We start from the raw sequence: 20,387 nt of genomic DNA on the forward strand, positions 1-20,387 counted from the left end.
TATTTTCCTTCCCTCATCCCCTTTGCATTACTGGTATTGACAGTCTTGGCATCCCATTTTATTATTTTTCTCTTTCTATCTTTTTGGGCCTTGCTCTGCTGCTCCCTTTGGTTGGAACAGCCTTCCAATCCCAATACTCCAGGACCCCTTGTGACCCGGATTGCCTGGGGTAGCCCTCACTGAAAATGTCAATGTCAGTGCAGACTGCAAAAAGAACAGATTCTCCCAAAACTGGTGCTTAACACTGAAGTTGCAAACTATACTCCTGATCCCTTACACTGGTTATCAAGAAGCAGAAGAAAAGAAATCACACAGCCCCCTTTATTGCATTCCAGTTCTCTGGCTCCCAATTGGTGCAGAGGTCCAGTAAAGTGAGAAGTTATTTAAAAACTCTGCTCACTTATACAAAATGTTCTGACCCCAAAGGCCAGCCACATTGCCAGGTCAATAGTAGTTTGGATGTTATCCAAAATACCATGCCAGCCAATCTTTTAGTCTCTAAAACTAAAGGTTTATTATAACGAAAAAAGAAGGAACAAAAAGAGAGTTTTTAAACGGTAAAGCATTTTACATACATGCAAAGACTTCAAAGTCCATGTATCAGGTTGTTAGCAGTATTGGTGAGTCACTGGCTTGAAAGTCCCTCTGGAATGCATCCACAGCTTGGATGGGTCATTCAGTCCTTTGTTCAGAACTTCAGTTTCAGTGGTGCCCAGCAGGAGAGTGAATTTGTGTGGGGGGGTGGAGGGTGAGAAAACCTGGATTTGTGCTGGAAATGGCCCAACCTGATGATCACTTTAGATAAGCTATTACCAGCAGGAGAGTGGGGTGGGAGGAGGTATTGTTTCATATTCTCTGTGTGTATATAAAGTCTGCTGCAGTTTCCACGGTATGCATCCGATGAAGTGAGCTGTAGCTCACGAAAGCTCATGCTCAAATAAATTGGTTAGTCTCTAAGGTGCCACAAGTACTCCTTTTCTTCATGTGATTATGTAGGCAAAAGGCTATGTGGTGATGCATACAGTGTACACCAGAAGGCAGAGTTAAGGATGTAAGTGCAACCTTAATTTACTTTTTTTAAAAAACAAGTTTTGATTGCTGCTTTGAGCAGCCTTGATGTTCTCAGCATAGTTTTACATATGGATTATTCAATAAAATTGAATGTAGCTTTCTGCCAGTAAAGTAAAACTTAGTTTTCAGTTTCAGATACTGCAACTGCTTTTTAGGCAGACTTTCTAAAATTGTTGCAATCCAAAATAATTATAAATTTGGTTCACTTCTGATTTCCAGACCAATGTACATCAGCTTCAGTTTTCACCAAGTCCGTTCTTGCTAAGGGCCACTGCTCTACTTGTACGCAAAGGAGATGCATTCAAATCAGGAATGGCATGAAATGGAAGATGGTATATGTTGGTAAATTGATCTTTGTAGCATGACACTTATTTGCTCCTTCTTGATTTATTATCTTTTGAGAGGGTGGGCAAGTGTTCTGGAAACATACAAGTCCATCTACAAGATTTTTTCTGCAATATACCCAAGGTTTCTTGTTTATTCTGTTCTGATGAAGACGTCTCACTTGCAGTGATAATCTGATATCACTGCTTGTACTTGTGTTTCTATACTTGTATATTTAATTTCAAATGTGGAAAATGTGGAATGAAAATCCTATATATGGTGCTAATGGGGAGGAAACTTTCATTATTGGACTTATGGCACTGCAACACTGTATTTACAACAACTTTGTAAACCTGTTTTTTAGTGCATGTCTGTTTGCTCCTGAACAGTTAAGTACAAAAGCAAGGTGTGTATGAGACAAATGTGCTTTGAAACTTATCTCAGAACTAGGATTTATTGCATTTCAGGTGCATAGCATAGCTTTTTCTTAAAACTTGTCATAAAAAGCAGTTTAAAATGATCACGCCGATATAGTTACATTTACCGTTTGAAACTTTTATATGAAATATTAGTCTGACCTACCCTTTGTGGAAATATTTTTGTAACCTGGCTCCACTTTGCCTTCAGGTCATGGACTAATCTAGAAACTGCAGCCAGCCATTTCTAACTTCAATTTGTACTCCTGTTTTTCACTCCTTTTCTAACTTGTCCTCTTCTGTACCCTATTAATGCTTCTTGTGTGATTTGCAGAGCTATCCCCACGTCTAACTATAGCTCTTGTTTGGCCTGTACAACCTGTCACTGCTTTTATGTAATTTGGCTTGTGGACAAATTTGAACATTGTAGCATTGTTCAGCTGAAATAAAGGTTCTTCTTTCTCATAAGATGTATGCTGAATTTTCTAGTTGATACTAAACAGCTGCCAGGCTTTCTACAGAAAGATGAGATAGCGTGAAAGTACGTGGATTAAGAAAAAATTCAGTCTCTACAATATTTCTAATAAAAGAAGGTGTTTTCACCTTGTATATATTGCCCATTGCTCTCCTTTTGTCCTCGTGATCATCTAGTTTATATTCTAGGGTTCAAATCTTGCATCTGATGTTTATATTTTATATAGTTTATATTTTTGTATTTCCTTGATTATTGATGCCTGTTTAGTGTTCTTCCTCAGAATCCGGTCAGTTTTGTGCTTTTTGGTGCATTGTTTCCTTTATTATCTCTGCTGTTGGAAGTGAAGGACAAAGTTTTTTTTTAATAGCAGTGTCTCACTGACCTTTCAAAAGCAGCATGTAAACTTGCAAAACCTTTACTTAAATATATAAGGCTACTTTGATGTTTGCAGCATTTTCTATATTTAGTACTCCTTTGTATTCTCTATAGTAATTATAGGAGATACTGAGATAATGTTGTTTACTTAACATGTGCTTTTGGAAAGTCAAGGTGGTTGTGTCTTTCTGAATCAGAAGGAATGGCAGACAGGTATAACAGAGTTTGGTTTCCTGAGCAATGCCTTTTAATGGATAAAAGCAAGGAGTTTCTCTGTGCATTCTCTCCAATATCATTACTTCCAGAGGTCACCTGGAAAATAAGACAAGGCTTGAGTTTTGTTGATAGCTTCTAACTGGGTCCCTCCAATTCTCCTGGATCTTCCAGATCTTCTATCTTAGAAGCAGGAGCATATTCTCCATCTGGAGTTGAAATTTCTGCAGTTGGCTGCGTGGACCATACTATACTAACACATTTTGACTTTGATTGCGGTATGTTTTGTTAGGGAGGCATGAATTCCACACAGTACAGTACAGAACATACAGAGCATATCCGCTTCTTTATCTATTTGAAGATCTTCCTTCTTCAGACATCTACTATCAGAAGCACCACTGTCTTGGGACTTGCCAAGTTGAGGGCACTACTTGCCAAGTTGAGGGCATTACCATTTAAATTTTGGGAGAATGGCCACTGTGCTGTCTCTGAAGACCCTATTACTGATATCATTAATGTCAGCCGTGAGATCCAAGACCTATTGGCTGATTCTCCTTACAGTGTTCCATAAGGATAAGATGTTCCTACTCACCTGCTAAATTTCTGTCTAAATAAACAGAGCTCTGAAGGTGATTTTTTTCCCCTCCATTTGAAACAATTAGCCTGTCTGTATTTTATTCCCCTATATTACACATTTTACCAGAAGGGGATAGGCTTCACTCTCCAGTTGTTGATAGGGCCCTGAGCTACTATCTAGATAAGGCAAGTCTTGTGCAAGTCTCCTAGGCTGCTATTGACATACAGGGATAGCTTTTCCATTGAGATTTATCAGCACTTGAAAAGTGTCAAAGAGGCTCATATTTTACATAGAAGCCTGTTACGAACTTGCAGATGATATAGTACCTAAAGGCCTTCAGCTATGTTTTTCCAGGTCAGAAGCACCCTGCCTGAGCACTTTGTATCACAGTGTTGTGTAAGGCTGGTCTTTGGAGTTCTGTGTGTATGTTTAAGCAGGACTACTCTCTTGATTTGACAGTTTATTACAGATCTGCTGTCTCTATAGCTTTCTACATGCCTTCCTCAGATTTTGAGTGTGTCTGGGATTTTTACTAAATGCAAAGGAACTGGGGCCATAGCTGTATCTATGCAGTAACTTCGCACCCGGCATTTGGTTTCTTGCCATGGCAAGTGTGTGACCCATCATTGCCATCCCTCATGATTTTATCAAGTGTTTCATTATCCGTGGTATTTTTAGTAAAATGAAAGTTTCTGGATCTGATTGCTGCAGAAAAAAAGCTTTAAAATGTGAATGAAGTGTTCCTTCAGAAACTCAAAGGCAAATAAAAAGGAACACCAAAAGTATTATTTTTTAAAATCTCATGATTGAACATTTGTGGTAGGCAGTACAGTGACCCCAGTGTTCGCTGCTTTACAAAGAGGTCCACCTTTGTTAAGGGTACATGCACTCAAGAGAGGGGATTTCTACAAGCAATCTAACCAAGAACTAGAGCTGCTGTAAATAACTTCTTTCCTCCTTCCCTGCAGGTTCATGTGTGCTCAGTTACCTAATGAGGTTCTGAAGAGCATCAGCATCATTGATAGTCCCGGCATTCTTTCAGGAGAGAAACAGCGCATCCGTAGAGGTGAGTTGAAGCAGTCAAAGTAATGAACACCTCTAGCGACCTGTTCTGCTGTACTGGGAAATTGGTCCCACTAATCTTAAGGGCCTGCTCCAGTAGCTTGGAAATGGTGAAATTCCACTGTGATGTGGGAGACCTGTGTGTAAATTGTCTCTTTTTGCATCTCTATGCTGAACAAATATTACAAAGTCTGTTGCAATCAATGTTTTGAGGTTAGCTGTAGAGATTGGGATCAATGTTCTATTCATGTTGAGTGGTGCAGGGGCTTTTGTTGTTGTGCTGAAATACACCAAAACACTTTAATTAAAAAAAAAAAAAAAGAAACATTTTGTTTAATTTTCCGAGTCCATCAAACACAATCCCTCAATATATATAAAACTAAAGAAACAATCAACAAGAAACTTCAAGTAGTTTAACATCACACTGAATATTTGCTAAAATTGATGATATTTCTATTGAGCATGCAAACCACAACATTTTTCAAAGGCTTATAACTTGCCCAAATTTGGGTGGATTTTCAGAAGAATAGTAAATGAGTGTTGTAGTTCCAGATATTGATTACATTTAATAGTGTGAATAATGTAAATTATAAATATGTGGTTTATAATTATAGGCGAGGCTGATAGCACCGTCTGTTTTTAACCAACTCCCCTGATACTTGTTACCATATTTTTCAGTTGCTTACCACTTTGCCAAACCTAAACAAGCTGGAATTTTCCATGCTTGATGTCTACCTCAGACTGAATTATTTTGGAAAATTTCAACCAAATGATTTAGCTATTTCGGAGAATAAAGCGAGGAAAAGATAGGTTTCTTTGCCCATGTTAAAAATTTGAGAGCTTTTCTCTGAAATGCTCTATCACTTCCATGTTTTGGACCTGGCACTTGAAATTTGGCAGGGAGGCTGGCTTTTGTGTCAGGGATGCCTCTGTGAAACAGCTTTTGCTGCCCCTATGAAAATTCCACCTAAATTTGGCCAAGTTATAAGTTATTTGAAAAATTGTAGTTTGCACATGCTCAATAGAGACTTCATCGATTTTTAGCAACTAAAATCTCTGAAGATTTTTGTTCTCACGCCTCTTACATCTCCTAGTGCTGACCAGACTGAGCATTCACCATCCCAGCAGAGTGATTGAGCATGCTTCATCCCCTCACAGCTCCTAGAACTGACTATATTGCGCTTGCACCATCCCCACACAGCGACTGAGCATATTCCCTCCAGCCCAGGGCTCCAGGGGTGAAACCAGGCTTTACCAGTAATGGCTGCTGTGGGGTGGGGGGGAGATAATTCACTGGAACTGGCAGCAGAAAGTATGTCTCCCCTGTGGTCTCAATGACACTCCTGTCAGTGCTCAGGCAGCTTGGAAGAAGAAGCCATCTGATTAGAATGTGGAGGGGATGGAAAGGAGTAGATTACAAAAAGGAGTCTGGTGAGACAGGGATTGGAGGTAAGGAAAAAACTGGGGCTTGTTGGGCAAGAAGACTGCGAGTCAGGGGGAGGAGAGGCAGGGATTGTGCACTGCAGCAGTGGGGAAAGGTAGTTTAGGAGTGGTTGTGCAAGGAGACTGGTATTGGGAGCCAGGAAAGGACTGGGAGCTGGTGAGGGGAAACAGGAGGGTGGGCCGGGAGTCAGAAGACTGGAGGCAGGGAACACTGAGATATGGCAAGGAGCTGGGATACTGCGGGATGTAGAGTGGCTAAGTCTAGTTGGGTAAAGAGACTAGGATTGAGAGACAGGAAAGGAGAGGAGTCTGAGATCGACTGGACAAGAAGATTGGGACTAGGAACCAGTGTGGAGTGGAACAGGCATGAGAGGAGGGAAGATATGTTTGGTGAGGAGCTGGGGTGCAGAGGGGACTGAAATTGGTTGAAGAGCGTGGGGAGGGAGACTAGGAGTGGAAACCAGTGGGTGGGGAGGGGAGAGACCGATCAAATGAGGAGCCAGGAGTAGGGAACTGGGACTGGCTGGGTAGGAAGATTAGGGACAAGGAGTTGGAGTGGGAGGGGGAGATCTTGGACTGGTGAGGAGACTGGGACTGGGCTGAGAAGCCTGAGCAGTGGGGACTGGGATTGGGTAGGCAAGAAGAATTGGACTTGTACAAGGAGTGGGGAAGAGACAGGATTGGGACAGATGAAACCCCCTGGCAAAATTTCTTATCCCCCTCTAGTCTAGAGAAGATACTTCATTAGCTCAAGTGTCAGAGGTCTGCACAATTAAACTAAAGGTTCCAACTTTGCTCATGACCCATGTTTGTGTCAGTACGATGCCACATGATGGAATTTGTTTTTTCAGTTTGCTTTTTTAAAAACCTCAGAAATGACATACAAAAAACTTACATTAAAAGAATATTAAGGTTGCAAAGTTAAGCACTCAAAAGTTAAGAAATGTCATGTGGAAAAGGTAGCATGTGTTCATGTAATTAAAGACTGCATCATAATGCATATGCACAAGGGGTTGGAATTAAAGTTGCACAGGCATTTCCTACGTTTTGAGTGTTTGCCTTTGCCTTTTGTAGTTTATTTGTGTTTCATACTTACATTTATATTGTACTAAGAAGAGTATAACTAGTAAATTCAACTAGCTAATTCACTTAAAATAATCTGCTATTATTAGTAATAAAAAAGTGGAAATGGAGAATTAATACCTGTCCTTTGTTGTTCCTCTTTTCGTGGAAGCAGATCTTATAGTAGCTATGAGATGAACTACTAAGTCAATATGGTAGAGGACTGTTGATATTACATCCTGCCAAGTTCCTGTCATCTCTATTCTGACAGAGATTCTCAGCCATATTGACACAATATAGTCTACATTAACAAGAGGTATCTCTGACTCCTATGAAGCCAACATGTCTATTCATCAGCACATATTGGCTAGTACTGCAAGCTCCCAAATGTTATTTTCAGATATTTTATTATGATATATGCATTGTAGTTGAAAGGGAGCAAACTAAAGTTGTACAAAAAATTAGACCATGGCTTTTTAATACAGCTTGTAGGAGACCTGTCTACTTTTTCAAAACTACTTAAATAACAAAAAAAACAAACACCCTCCTACAAGTAAGGTGTCGCTCCACTGTCTAAATGATGCTGAAATGTTGGAAATCTAGGATTAGCAAATATTACTGCTATATATTTTGTAGAAGTGAAATAAGAATAGCAAACTCAAAAACTAAACAGAATAAATTTCTGCAAAGACCAAACGTAGACTTAACATGCCATTCTGGGCAGTGAATAGTCAGATTTGTTTCTGGTAAATATCTTCATCCATGTCGTCACTGGTTTATGATTCTTAAATATGGTAGAAAAAAGCTGTTTTTGAAAGAGGGAAATGAGCAAGAAGTTTGTACAAGTTTTATACTCTATTCTGTAACTCATTGTCTCAAAACTGTTGTAATATCTTATCTGCTAAATCAGTACACTGAGTGTCACTGGAACATCCTGCATTTTCACTCCCTGTTCTCTCATAGATGGATTTTGTGTGTGTGTATTAAATGTGACCAAAGTGCCAGTTGTAAATGGCAGCTCTAAGGTACTTTTGTTGTTCATTGAACATAGAGAAGGAAGAACTCTGACATGTAAAGCTCTTCGTGTATTTAAAAATAATTATCTCTTCCTTAATAATATGAATTACATTGTGATTTCTTGAGGGTAGCCTAATATTTGATAACCATAGAAATAGAAGTATAGTTTCTAGTGCACATGGCACTGACAGAGAAGATAGATTTCTGTTCCTAAATTTTAAATAACTTAGTGCAGAAAATGTTAACTTTGTGTCCTTACATAGGTCAGCTATTTTTTCGGTCTTGCTAGAATGTGGCTCTGCTGAACACTAGTTAGCTTTAGCCAGTTTAGTTGTAGTGTGAACAGGGTTTTGTTCTACAGCAAACCTCCCATGTAAATTCATCCCAAGATTGGCAGATCATCTACTTTCGAACAAGGAATCAAGAATTGGGATTTTGGTGTAGATGCACACGCCAACAAATTCAGGTGTGTACAAATGAGTAAATAGTCCTTTTATATGCTTGTATGGTTGTGCAAATACACTGTGCTCACCCACATGTATTTGAAGTACTGAATGTTCAGATACATGCCCCACTGTCTGACATAATGACTGCTCAATCAGTGCAAATACAGCTGCTGTTGGGTCTACTTTGAGTATTGTATTGTCAAACATTTATATAAACAATGGGTTTTGTGGAGAACAGACCTGTAATTCAGTGCAGTGCAAAGCCTCTCTAAGCTGCTTCTTGAAGGAGAAGTATGAACAATAAATTATTTTCACAATAAGGTTAACTTAACACATTTTAAACCATATAAACTTGTTGAATGATTTTCTAAATTAGATGTGTACTATTGTGAATGGTATTTAAGATTCCAGATTACTCATGAACTTGTATCTAAAATGTCTTAACAAACAGAGTACACCTTGTAGAAAATGGAGACTGGCCTCTGGCAATGACATTTAAGTTGTAGTCTCCCAGGGCACGAGTCTAACATTTTTTCTCTCCAATAGTTAGTGAAAGTTTATTTGGTACACTAGCTGTGTGAGAGTTAAAGCTACTGAGAGTGGCTTTATGCTTGACCCTGGCTTTGTAAAAAAGGTTGCATTTTAAAACCATTAGGAGTTACCCTCTCCACTAGCAAAAGTAAGCCCTTCCCATGCTGATATCATCTGAGCAGAAAGCACTCACTGCAATGTAAGCCCAGGCTTAGCAGAATTCGAGTTAGCAGACCCTGGGTTTGTTAACCTAGGGCTTGAGCGTCTGCACTCATTTGTAATCCCCGGTTAGAACTTCTTGAATCCTGGGGTCTCACCCTGGAGCTCCAGCATCTACACTGCACTATGTATTCTTATTCCTTCATAACTAAGTCCTACCCTGATTCCAGGGGACTGGCTAAGATGACGTACTGAGGTCCCTTCTAATCCTACACTTCCATGATTCTATGCAGGCCCAAGTTTAACCACCCACTTCCTAGCACCCTTCCAAAATGTGGCCGCTCTAGCCCTTTGTTCATGGTGCAGTGTGGGAAAACTTGTAAGCCCACCAAATTGGCTCTGTAGATGACAAAGGAAGTTGGACTGTGGAATACTTAGTGTTGTCAGACTCCCAGAGGACAAGCCCAGTGAGTCTCTGTCTATACTGCAAAGCAATAGGGTCCCTTGTGGGGTTCTGGGATCCTGGGTCTGAGCCCTGGGTTAGTATGATTTGTGTCTACTCAGAAGAGGGGTAAGGCTTGAGTGTGAGCCCTGGGCCTAGGCTGCATTGTAGACATACCCTTTATTTCTACCATAGTAGCAGCAGGAGGCAGCCAAGCCACTAAGATCTACAGAGGAGAACTAGCAGTGGACCCTTTAGACAATCTAGGGATGGAAAGGGACAGAACTGTGCATCCCCAATACCCAAAGACCAGCACTGATTGAAGAAAATTGCTACTAGGACAGAAATCCATGTTCTAATCCATCCTACACCCTCATCCTGTGAATATCAGCTAGCAGTGGCAGAGGAAGGCCATACTGGAGGGCTGGGTGGGGCTGGGGGTGGGGAGGTGCTATCAGAGCAGGGGATTCTTCATCCCTGGAGCTAGGAGAGACACAGGAACCTGTGGTCCCTTCCCGTGTGGTTAATGGGAAATATAAAAGGGACCATCTCCACTGCACGCAGGTAGGATGGATATATATATATATATGGGACCATCTCCAATGCATGCAGCAACACTCATAGGAGAGGGGAACAAGGAGGATCACATCACAAGTAGCTGGTTTCTATTAGCAGTAAAACTGCCGTTCTCCTCCTTCAGAGATGGGAATTGTCCCATGTTCTCCTGCAACACCTTGATTCATTCTTGCGGGTTAGGAGTGTTTGTTCTTGCCCCTTCATTCTTGTTGAAATTATTATTTATCCAGGGTATTACCACAACTCTAATTTAGCCATAAATTCCTCTATTAAATCCAGAGGCTGAATGGTATTCATGCAGTTGCTCTAAACAGGCCTAAAAAGCCTAAATAATAAGCAATTTACCATATCCAAACAGTAACAAAACATTTATAACCATTTGATCAAGATACCTAGGTGTGCTTAGACCCACGTTGGTTGGCTCCAACTTGATCAGACAGGTATTAGCAATGACCCTTTCAGAGTTTACTTTTTTATACCCCTTACAAACAAGTGATGTCGTTCCTACTTATTGGACCTTAGCTAAGGCCAAACGAACCAATTTCTTATATAGCCAATTAATTACTGCCCTCATAGCCAAATAACCGTGTTTTATTTCTCTTATTTCAGTCCAAACCTTAAATAATATAATACTGATATTTTATCTCAGCAACTGCTTCAAACTAAAATTAGATGCCAGTTCATCTTCTATAGGAACTTCCATTTCCTTTTGTTTCTGAGCTGATTGCTGACTTACTTGTATTTAGTAGTTCACATTCTGTTTGTGTGACAGGAAATCTCCCAGCTCAAAGTGCTGTTTCTTTGGAAGAGTCGCTTTTCTCATTATTTCAAAATTTCATATTTCAATAACTTTTTTAAACTTTCAGTCTCCTTCTGCTTTTCCTTTTTTAACCTTTTTTTCTTGCAAAAGCTGGATTTTTTTCCCCATAAGTACTAAATAAATTATATGGGGAAGTACTGCACTGGTGTAGGTTGCTAAGTGAAATTTAGTACCATGTGATGGCTAGTCTGAGCCCTCTATCCACTGTCCACATCATACGACTACCATCATTATTGACACTCACATTGGCAGTCACCTGATTGATTCAATGACATTTCTGAAAGAAAAGTTCGGTCACCTGCTGACAACTTGGTGAGCAGCAGTCTACCTCTCTGGTAATATTTTGTGTGTGTGTGCGCATGGTGGGGAAGGAAATCCATTCTTTGCTTTCAGGGTGTAGAGTGAAAGGTTTCAAGCTTTTTCTATGAAGCAATTGTTGAATGGTTTAACTATTAACTATCAGTTTACATGTGCAAACATAATTGCAAGAAAGACTTGACAAGTATTACTAACTTACTGAGAAAAAGTAAAATTAATCCTGTGGTTGACTGATTAAAATCCAATGTAGAAACTGTATAATTTAAAATGGAAACTATTAAGCTTTCTTCTATATTAATAAACCCACCCAGGTGCCTGCCCCTCAGCATGACTACCTACCCATATACTCTATTAAACGCTTTGGAAAATTCAACCAGTTACCCAAGTTAGAGCAACTAATAACTTTGAAAAGGGACAAAAGTTTACATTTCTCTTTTCAAGGTTAGGTTCTGTGCACTTTTCAAAGCTGGATTTATTTGAAAACACCATTGTCCTACCATTATGAACAAGCAAGATATTCCATAAACTTTATTATGCTATCTAGCCTTTCATTAGACTTGCAGGAGATTTCCAGCAGTATGTGTAAATACATAGCCATGTGATGCTGGGGGGAAGTGTGAATGCTGTGGGCACCTTAACACAGGTGAGACGGTTCTGTGGTAACACAAGGTGTGATGTTTGCCTAGCTATTTCAGACATGTTGTGTTTGTTGTCTACAGGATCTGAAAAGAAAATAAGTGGAAGGGAAGGAAGGAGCTGGGGCACTGGAGAAGCTTCCATTTCAATTACAACAAAACACATTTAGCAGTTCTTCCTGGATTACATAAACAGTTAACCGCTTACATTAATATGAAATGAAGCGGGAGGCATAGTTTTTTAAAAAGAAAAATCTTGGCTGCCTGATACTGTTGAACCATGGGATACATGTAAAATTAGTGTCTTCCCTATGTCTCCAGCAATCTCTGACAATACAATGGCTTTTTTGCTGCTGTAGTGTTCAGAGGTCAATCCTTGATGTTTAACAACTGTAAGAATTAATATGAATGGGGGGGGGGGGAATAGCTTCCAGTGTTGCATGTTCGTTTCACTGGGATTCAGATGGATACTTAAGGCACCAAAGGTTTTAGAAATTGTGTGCAGAGGAGGGAGGCAGAAAATTGGCTATTTTGCACCTTGAGATAATTCCAGCTCTAAAAAATACCCAAACTTCTGTGTCTAGTTCTGCTAAAAACAAAAAAAAAAAAAAATTAGATTTGGAGTAAGTGAAAAGATGCAAATGATTGCAATGAATTATAGCATATAATATATAAAACAGCATGAGCCACATGATGAAGATCTGGGAGAATGTTATTGATAAGAGACTATGAAGAGGAGTAAAGCTCAGTGATAGTTTGGATTTGTGCCAGACATGTCAACAGTGCATTAAGACGGATTGTGGAAAAATATAGAGAAAAGAGAAAATCCCTACACGTAGTATTCATCAGTCTTGAGAAGACTTATGTCAATCTTCCGAGAGAAGTCAGCTGGTGGTATATGAGAATGAAACAGATACTTGAAGATTATATCAGACTCATCCAGGACATGTACGAGGGTGATGTTATCACTGGGGCCCTACCAAATTCATGGCCATGAAAAACGTATCATAGACCGTGAAATCTGTTCTCCCCCTGTGAAATCTGGTATTTTGTGTGCTTTTACCCATAATTGTAAAGTAATTACCAAACAAGTGTTAACAGGAAAAATGCTGAACCTAGCCCACATTTTAAAAAAGAAATCATTGCAAGAATGTTTAATTGTAAATAGTACTATGTCTTATACAGGGCAGCTCATAAAAAGTTTAATATCTTTAAGGTGATTGAGACCCACAAGCCCTTCAAGCCTAAGTGGCAGAGAGCCCTCTCCCCCCCAGTACAGTAACTGACATCAGGCCTGACACACTCATTTTCCCATTGTTGCCATAATATAGATCTAGGGCCCTACCAAATTCACAGCCATGAAAAATGCATCACTGACTGTGGAATCTGGTCTCCCACCGTGAAATCTGGCCTTTTGTATGCTTTTACACTATACTATACAGATTTCATGGGGGAGACCAGCATTTCTTAAATTGGGAGTCCTGACCAAAAAGGGAGTTGCAAGGTTGTTTTATGGGGGTCGCGGTATTGCCACCTTCACTTCTGCGCTGCCTTCAGATCTGGGCAGCTGGAGAGCGGCAGCTGTTAGACGGGTGCCCAGCTCTGAAGGCAGTGCTCTGCTAGCAGCAGTGCAGAAGTAAGGGTGGCAAAACCATACCATGCCATTCTTATTTCTGTGCTTCTGCTGGCGAGGGCTCTGTTTTCGGAGCTCGGCTCCTGGCCAGCAGCTGCCGCTCTCTAGCTGCCCAGCTCTGAAGGCAGCACCGCTGACAGCAGCAGTGCAGAAGTAAGGGTAGCAGCATCGCTGTGACAGGTTCGGTCATAGAGACCTCCTTGGGACTGTCACCTGATGTGCTGAAATTACCTTTGAGCCCATTTTTCCTGATGGCTTGGGACTCCAGAACCCTGCCTTGTTGAGCCAGACATGCTAGCCTGCTGCAACACAGATCCAGGTCTGAACCACGCCCCCAAAGCTGCAGACTTTAACTGAAAACCACTCACGAGGTTACCCATCTCCAGCACCCAGATGCCCACTTCAAGCACCTGAGGAATAAATGTTCTTGGCTGAGTGGGAACAGGCACCAGGTTTAAGATGGATTCCAGTATTCTGTGACATGGTCACATGTCCTGTGAAACCTTATTCTTCATTCTTCCAGGGCTGGCCCACATGTACCCAGGGAGGTTTGCAAGTAAACAGAGCCATTTAAAACCAATTGTTCTAGCTAATGGTAGCGATTAAGATTCTAAACCATCATCAATGGCTCACACTTTGCATAATTACAATAGTACCTCAGGGAGTTATACTTTATATTTCTAGCTTTAGATACCAGAATGATACATACCTACAAATAGGATGAACACACTCAGTAGATTATAAGCTTTGTAATGATACCTTACAAGAGACCTTTTGCATAAAGCATATTCCAGTTACATTATATTCACATTCATAAGCATATTTCCATATAACATATGGAGTGTAACGTCACAATCGCAACCCCCCTCCCAAACACAATAACCTTGTGACCCCCCACAACTCCTTTTTGGGTCAGGACCCCTACAATTACACCAACTTTAAATTTTGGATTTAAATCGCTGAAATCATGAAATTTACGATTTAAAAAATCCTATGACCGTGAAATTGACCAAAATGGACCATAAATTTGGTAGGGCCCTAGTTATCACAGTTGGAAAGGCAGATGGAGAAACTGAACCGTCTTTAGTAAGAATCAGAGTACATCAAGGCTCAGCACTAAACCCCTTTGTGTTTACATTGGTGTTCAATGCAGTTACAGAAAACATCCAAAGAGTGGCACCATGGCACATGTTTTTTGCAGACGATGTTGTGCTCATGCGGGAGAATAAAGAGGAAGTGCAAGAAGATTTAGAGAGATGGAGATGTATACTTGAAAGAAATGTCATGAAAATTGGCAGAAAAACAGAGTATATGGTCTGTAGAGTTGATGATACCTTGTAGGAAGATAATGGAACTGTAAGTCGAGTAGGGCAGCCATTACCATAGATACAGAAGTTCGAGTACCTAGGTTTGATAGTACAGGATAATGGCGAACTCAGTGACGAACTTATAAGTAGAAAAGGAAAGGCATGGACTAAACGGAGAGACGTGAGGGGAGTGATCTGCAATAGGAGAATGTCTCATTAAAAAGTAAGATCTACAAGATGGTGATTAGGCCAGCACTTTTGTTTGACTGAATGCTGGGCACTGAGGAAGAGACAGGAGCAGATCTTGAATACAGTGGAAATGACAGTGTTAAAATAGATGCTGTAAGTTACAAGATTGAACCATGTTTGGAACACATGAATTAGGGGAAGTGTGAAAGTGGTATCAATTATAGAAAATTTGAGGGAATCCAGGCTTAGATGGTTTGAGCATGTGAAAAGAAGACCAGAAGAATATATAAGAAACTGTGTTAAACTTAGAAATGGAAGGTAAGAGAAGGGTTATAAGACCCAAAACAATGGATGTCACACAAAAGTATCTGATTAGATGTGGAGTTTCTGAGGAACTGGTTAAAGACAGACTGTAATTGAATTACGGGATGTGTGCTGCACCTGCACATTGTGACAATGACTGGAGCAAGTGCTGTCTGTGGCCATACTACAATAATTCACATAAAGCAAGATAGTTAATTTGGCCTCCGTGAAACAAGAGATTAAAAAAAAAAAGTGCTAGAAATATTTGGCTGAAATGTTTAACCATGGCTGAGATTTCTAGTATGGTTATACCAAAGTTGTATAACTGCTAGAGATGGTCAGAAAATGGGTTTATTTACCACAGAAAATGAAAATTATTTTCATTGAAAAACGGAAAGGTGAAATGTTTTTTCACCAAAAACTCAAAGTTGACTTTTTCTAGGGAAAGAAACACTTTCCACCAATGTTCATTTAGTTCAGTACTCAGTTTTCTGTTGAAAAACCGTTTTGATGGAAAATTTTCAACCAATCTTTTAACAGGGCTTGGTTCACTTAGTCAACTTTGCAAAACTTAAATTTTATTAAAAATGGCTATTTTAAATTCACTGGTTTGCATCATGTTTGGATTGAAATGCATAACTTAATAATGTTTTTCTTCCAAACTAATAAAAATCCAAATCAAGCTGCTACATGTTTCAGATTAGGGTAGGTGATATATAGTTCATATTTTGGGTAGTTTGGCATTCTGCCTAACGCAGGAGTGGTTCTCCCTCCCCCATCCTAATTTTATCCTTCAGACAGGAAATTCATGTTGCAGATTGAAGTGGTTTGTGTGTTGGTTTTTTCCTCACTTTTTACTATTATTTCTATATTTTTTATAAAGAACACTGATAAGTAATCAAATCTTTTTGGATGAAATGTTATACCTTGGGGTAACAAGAATTATCTTCTGGATTTGTCTTGTTCGTGTTCTTTTTTTCCATTGGCTTTTGTTCTGCTCCTCCTGAACTGACTACTCTTAAGAAAAAACGTAAGAAAAAAGAGACCGAGTAACCAGGAAAGGGATTGGATTTTGTATTCCTTGCTAAGCAATCCGCTTAATGGGAGATGTCGCATTTGCTTTTTTTATTTTATTTTTTTTAACTGTTTAATGAATCTGACATGAATCTGCTTTGAGCTCAGTAAAGATTTCTTAGCATAGTCTTGCCATCTTATTTGGCATGAGTGTGCTGGATTTGTAATGGAGTTAGACTTAAGGGCAAAAATTGGGAAGATTTTAAGTAAAATACTTAGAGCTTCTAGTTTTTGGTTTCATATACTCTGTACTTGTAAAATTTAAGGATTTAATGGTTTAAATAAAAGACTTAAGGCCACCTCTGCCCACTGGTGCAACTGCTATGTGCTTTATGGCAGAATTTGGCACAGAAATGTTTTAATGTATATCTTTGAGTTCCCAGATACTGCCTCTAGCCAATTTCCTATTGGAAGGCATTGGAGGGTTTACTGCTCACAGCAGGCATCTTGGAACCATAGCTGCTAATGATTCAGTACACTTATTTTTCTTGTGATTTTTTTTTTTTTAAGTTTTTAACAGCTGGCAAACAGCTTCAGCTATGATGTGGATGTGAATTATCTTGACTAAGCAGGCATTATTTCAGGGAGAATGAAATGATTTTAGAATAGGTACTCTCTTCCCTCTTTGTGTTACTTGCTTCGTAGAGATAAGAAATTGGTAATATGGAGAACAGGGGACAATAATAACACAGAGTAAAAGATAAGGACCTTTTGCTTATCTATGCAGAACGGTTATGTAATGCTTGGATGATGTCTGTATTCATAAGTAAATGTAAAAGAAGCATTCAATATTGTAAAATGTCTGAAGGTGTAAAATTAGAGTTTAATGGTGAGCTTCCTACATTGCCAATGATTAAAGGTGAATGCTGTTGGGTGCTGAATTCTGGATTCTGTTCAGGTTTCCTCACCACTATCCTTGAATTCTGACTGTCCTTCAGAGTAATTTTTCATTTTAGAGGATGGACAGGGATGGAAAACTGGCTTCCAGTTCACCTGTTCCTCATATAAGTAAGATGGGTCACTCAGACCAAACTCAGTGCCATTTCACAAATTGATTACTCCTTCTGTAGACTGTGTGTGTCATTCCTGGAGGAGTTCCTGAAGTACTGTTGGTAATATGACAGTGAGTTGGGTTGTTGCGAGGCCATCAACAAGAGTTGTAAACTGTGCAAGCAGACTTTTAAAATAGTTTTTGCTTTAAACTTCCTTTTGTTTTTTGTCCCAGATAGTCTTAAAGATCACCACTCGTTTTTCTTCACTGCAACCCACCCTGTCATTAAAGCTACCATTGGAATGGGTAAAATTCTTGTGACTTGGACTGCTTAGTGGGCTGTGGAGCGTTACAGTGCAGTCCTTCATTCCTAGAGTGTACACAGTCTGCTGCCAGTCTAAGGACTGAGACACTAGGGTTAGGAATTGAGTTTAAACTGCTACTGCTGGGTTATAAGCTGGTCCTTTAAACCATCCTTAATAAAGAATTATCAATTTAGTGACATCCTATGGTATTCTCTCTCTTCAGGCTATGACTTCTGCCAGGTCCTCCAGTGGTTTGCTGAGCGGGTTGACCGCATCATCCTCCTCTTTGATGCCCATAAACTGGATATTTCCGATGAGTTCTCGGAGGCTATTAAATCATTCCGAGGCCACGATGACAAGATTCGAGTGGTGCTGAACAAGGCTGACCAGGTGGACACCCAGCAGTTGATGAGAGTCTATGGTGCACTCATGTGGTCCCTGGGAAAGGTGATTAACACTCCAGAGGTGTTGCGAGTCTACATTGGTTCTTTTTGGGCCCAGCCTCTTCAAAACACAGAGAACCGCAAGCTCTTTGAGGTGGAAGCCCAGGATCTCTTCCGAGACATTCAGAGTCTCCCACAGAAGGCAGCTGTGCGGAAACTCAATGATCTCATCAAGAGGGCAAGACTTGCAAAGGTAAGATAGGAATAGAGCCAACTTTATTTTCAATGACCAATCTTTTCTACGTTTGTTTCATTCATTCTTACTCTCTCCTCTCATGTCTTTCCCTCCCCACCCAGAAACAAGTTGTTTTCTGGAAAATGGATTCAATTAACAAAGTTAAAGGAAAAATTATTGTTAAATTATATGTTGGAGATGAACAGTAATGTGATGAGCCAATCAGTGGACCTTCCGGAAGGCCATAGAAGGAAAAGTACTTTTAGGATGCTACTCTCTCTGCCTTTTGAAGGAGACTTGAAATCTTCTAGGATACCTCCCCTTTCTAATAAGGAGAACTTCATACTACTAACATGACTAAGGAGGGATATGATAGAGCTCTGTAAAATCATGAATAATGTGGAGAAAGTGAATGGGAAGTGTTATTTAACCTTCACATAACACAAGAACTAGGGGTCACCAAATGAAATGAATAGGCAGCAGGTTTAAAACAAACAAAATAAATACTTCTAAACACAATTCACAGTCAACCTGTGGCACTCACTGTCATGGGATTTTGTGAAAGCCAAAACTATAACAGTTCAGAAAAGAATTAGATAGGTTCATGGAGGATAAGTCCATCGATGGCTATTAGTCAAAATAGTGAGGGATGCAACTCTGTGCTGTGGGAGTCCCTAAACTTCCAATGGCTAGAAGCATCTGGCACTACCCACTGTCAGAGACAGGGTACTGGTCTAGATGGACCATTGGTCTGATCCAGTAGGGCCATTCGTATGTACTACCTGGAGCTAATCAACAGCTGCTAAGCAGAGCAGCTGATGACTGAGCAAAACAAGATGCCCCCTTCACCAAAATGCCAAGTGTACCATCTTCACAGCACTTGCGGTTCCTGGACCACAGATCACAGTTGAGACCCAGATACTTACTTCCTCACACACACACGGCAGCACACAGCACTGGTGCTAGATCATGGCCAACCAACATACTGCCGGTGGGAAGTAACTTCTCCTTAATCAAAATTTATTTTGATTTTTTTTTTATGCCACACACCCCACTTTGGCACTTCACATCTATTAAAAGGAGTACAGTGGAGTCGCATCTTACACGGGGGTTAGGTTCTAAAGTCAGCCCGTAAGGCGAAAATCGCGTATAGTCAAAATGACCCTGTTCGGTGGAAGGTTTGAATAGTGCGTAGAGGCTATGAGCTTTTTCTTGCAACGTGTTGCCATCGATAGGCACATGTTTACGGTTCATGTCTTCCAGCCATAAGTTTAATGCCTTTTTAGTCTTCACTAAAGTCTTATCACTCACCTGGCTTGTCACCTTAGTAGTTATTGGAGCACTTGATGCAACAGCTTGACGAATTTCTCTCTCTCGAATCTTGATGGCACGGATGCTAGATTCGTTGTGGCCACATTTACATGTCACATTGGAGACTGACATACCATCTCTGAATAAGTCCAGCACAGCCAGTTTTTCCTCCAGCGTTGGAACAGATCACTGTTTCTTCGGTTGAGCACCAGATGAAGTAGTTGGCTTGCGTTTAGGGGCCATGTTGTACGAAAAATACGTATCTTTAAACACTAGAATCACACTTAGCATGGCGAGATGCTCATATTGTGAGACGCACGTGGGTACTGAGACTGACTGAGGGAACAGCAGATTCACGTCTCCCATCTCACGCTCACTCTGGAATGGTGGGCAGAATCGCTTGCACTATTTATCTTGTTGTTTTTCTTTTTTTTTGCCAAGCGTGTATAGTTGAATTTGTTTTTAAGTTAAATGCGCGTATGATGCGACTCCGCTGTAATACTGCCATATTGAAACTAAAAAACATTCCTTTACTTAACAGATCTGCCTGTATATTACTGTTGTGCAAGCCAACTCAACAATAAAAGTAATATCCGCAGATTAAACCTTCTGTATTCCCAACCCATCATCTTCCCACATACTCAGCTAAAGGTGGGCTTAGCATCATTTCCAGAAGAAATCCTAGTCTCTGACA

At 40.1% G+C, this 20,387-nt stretch overlaps 1 protein-coding gene across 1 annotated transcript in view; it reads left to right on the plus strand.

The window, feature by feature from the left end:
• EHD4 (EH domain containing 4) overlaps positions 1–20,387 on the plus strand; it is a 57,799-nt gene that overhangs the window by 22,513 nt on the left and 14,899 nt on the right. The window contains exons 3-4 of the mRNA XM_073348662.2: positions 4,420–4,517; positions 17,988–18,400. Coding sequence (XP_073204763.1) covers positions 4,420–4,517; positions 17,988–18,400 — 511 coding nt within the window. The remainder of the gene's footprint in view (positions 1–4,419; positions 4,518–17,987; positions 18,401–20,387) is intronic.

Source organism: Lepidochelys kempii, chromosome 6 (genome assembly GCF_965140285.1).
Source record: "Lepidochelys kempii isolate rLepKem1 chromosome 6, rLepKem1.hap1, whole genome shotgun sequence".
Taxonomy (NCBI): domain Eukaryota; kingdom Metazoa; phylum Chordata; order Testudines; family Cheloniidae; genus Lepidochelys; species Lepidochelys kempii.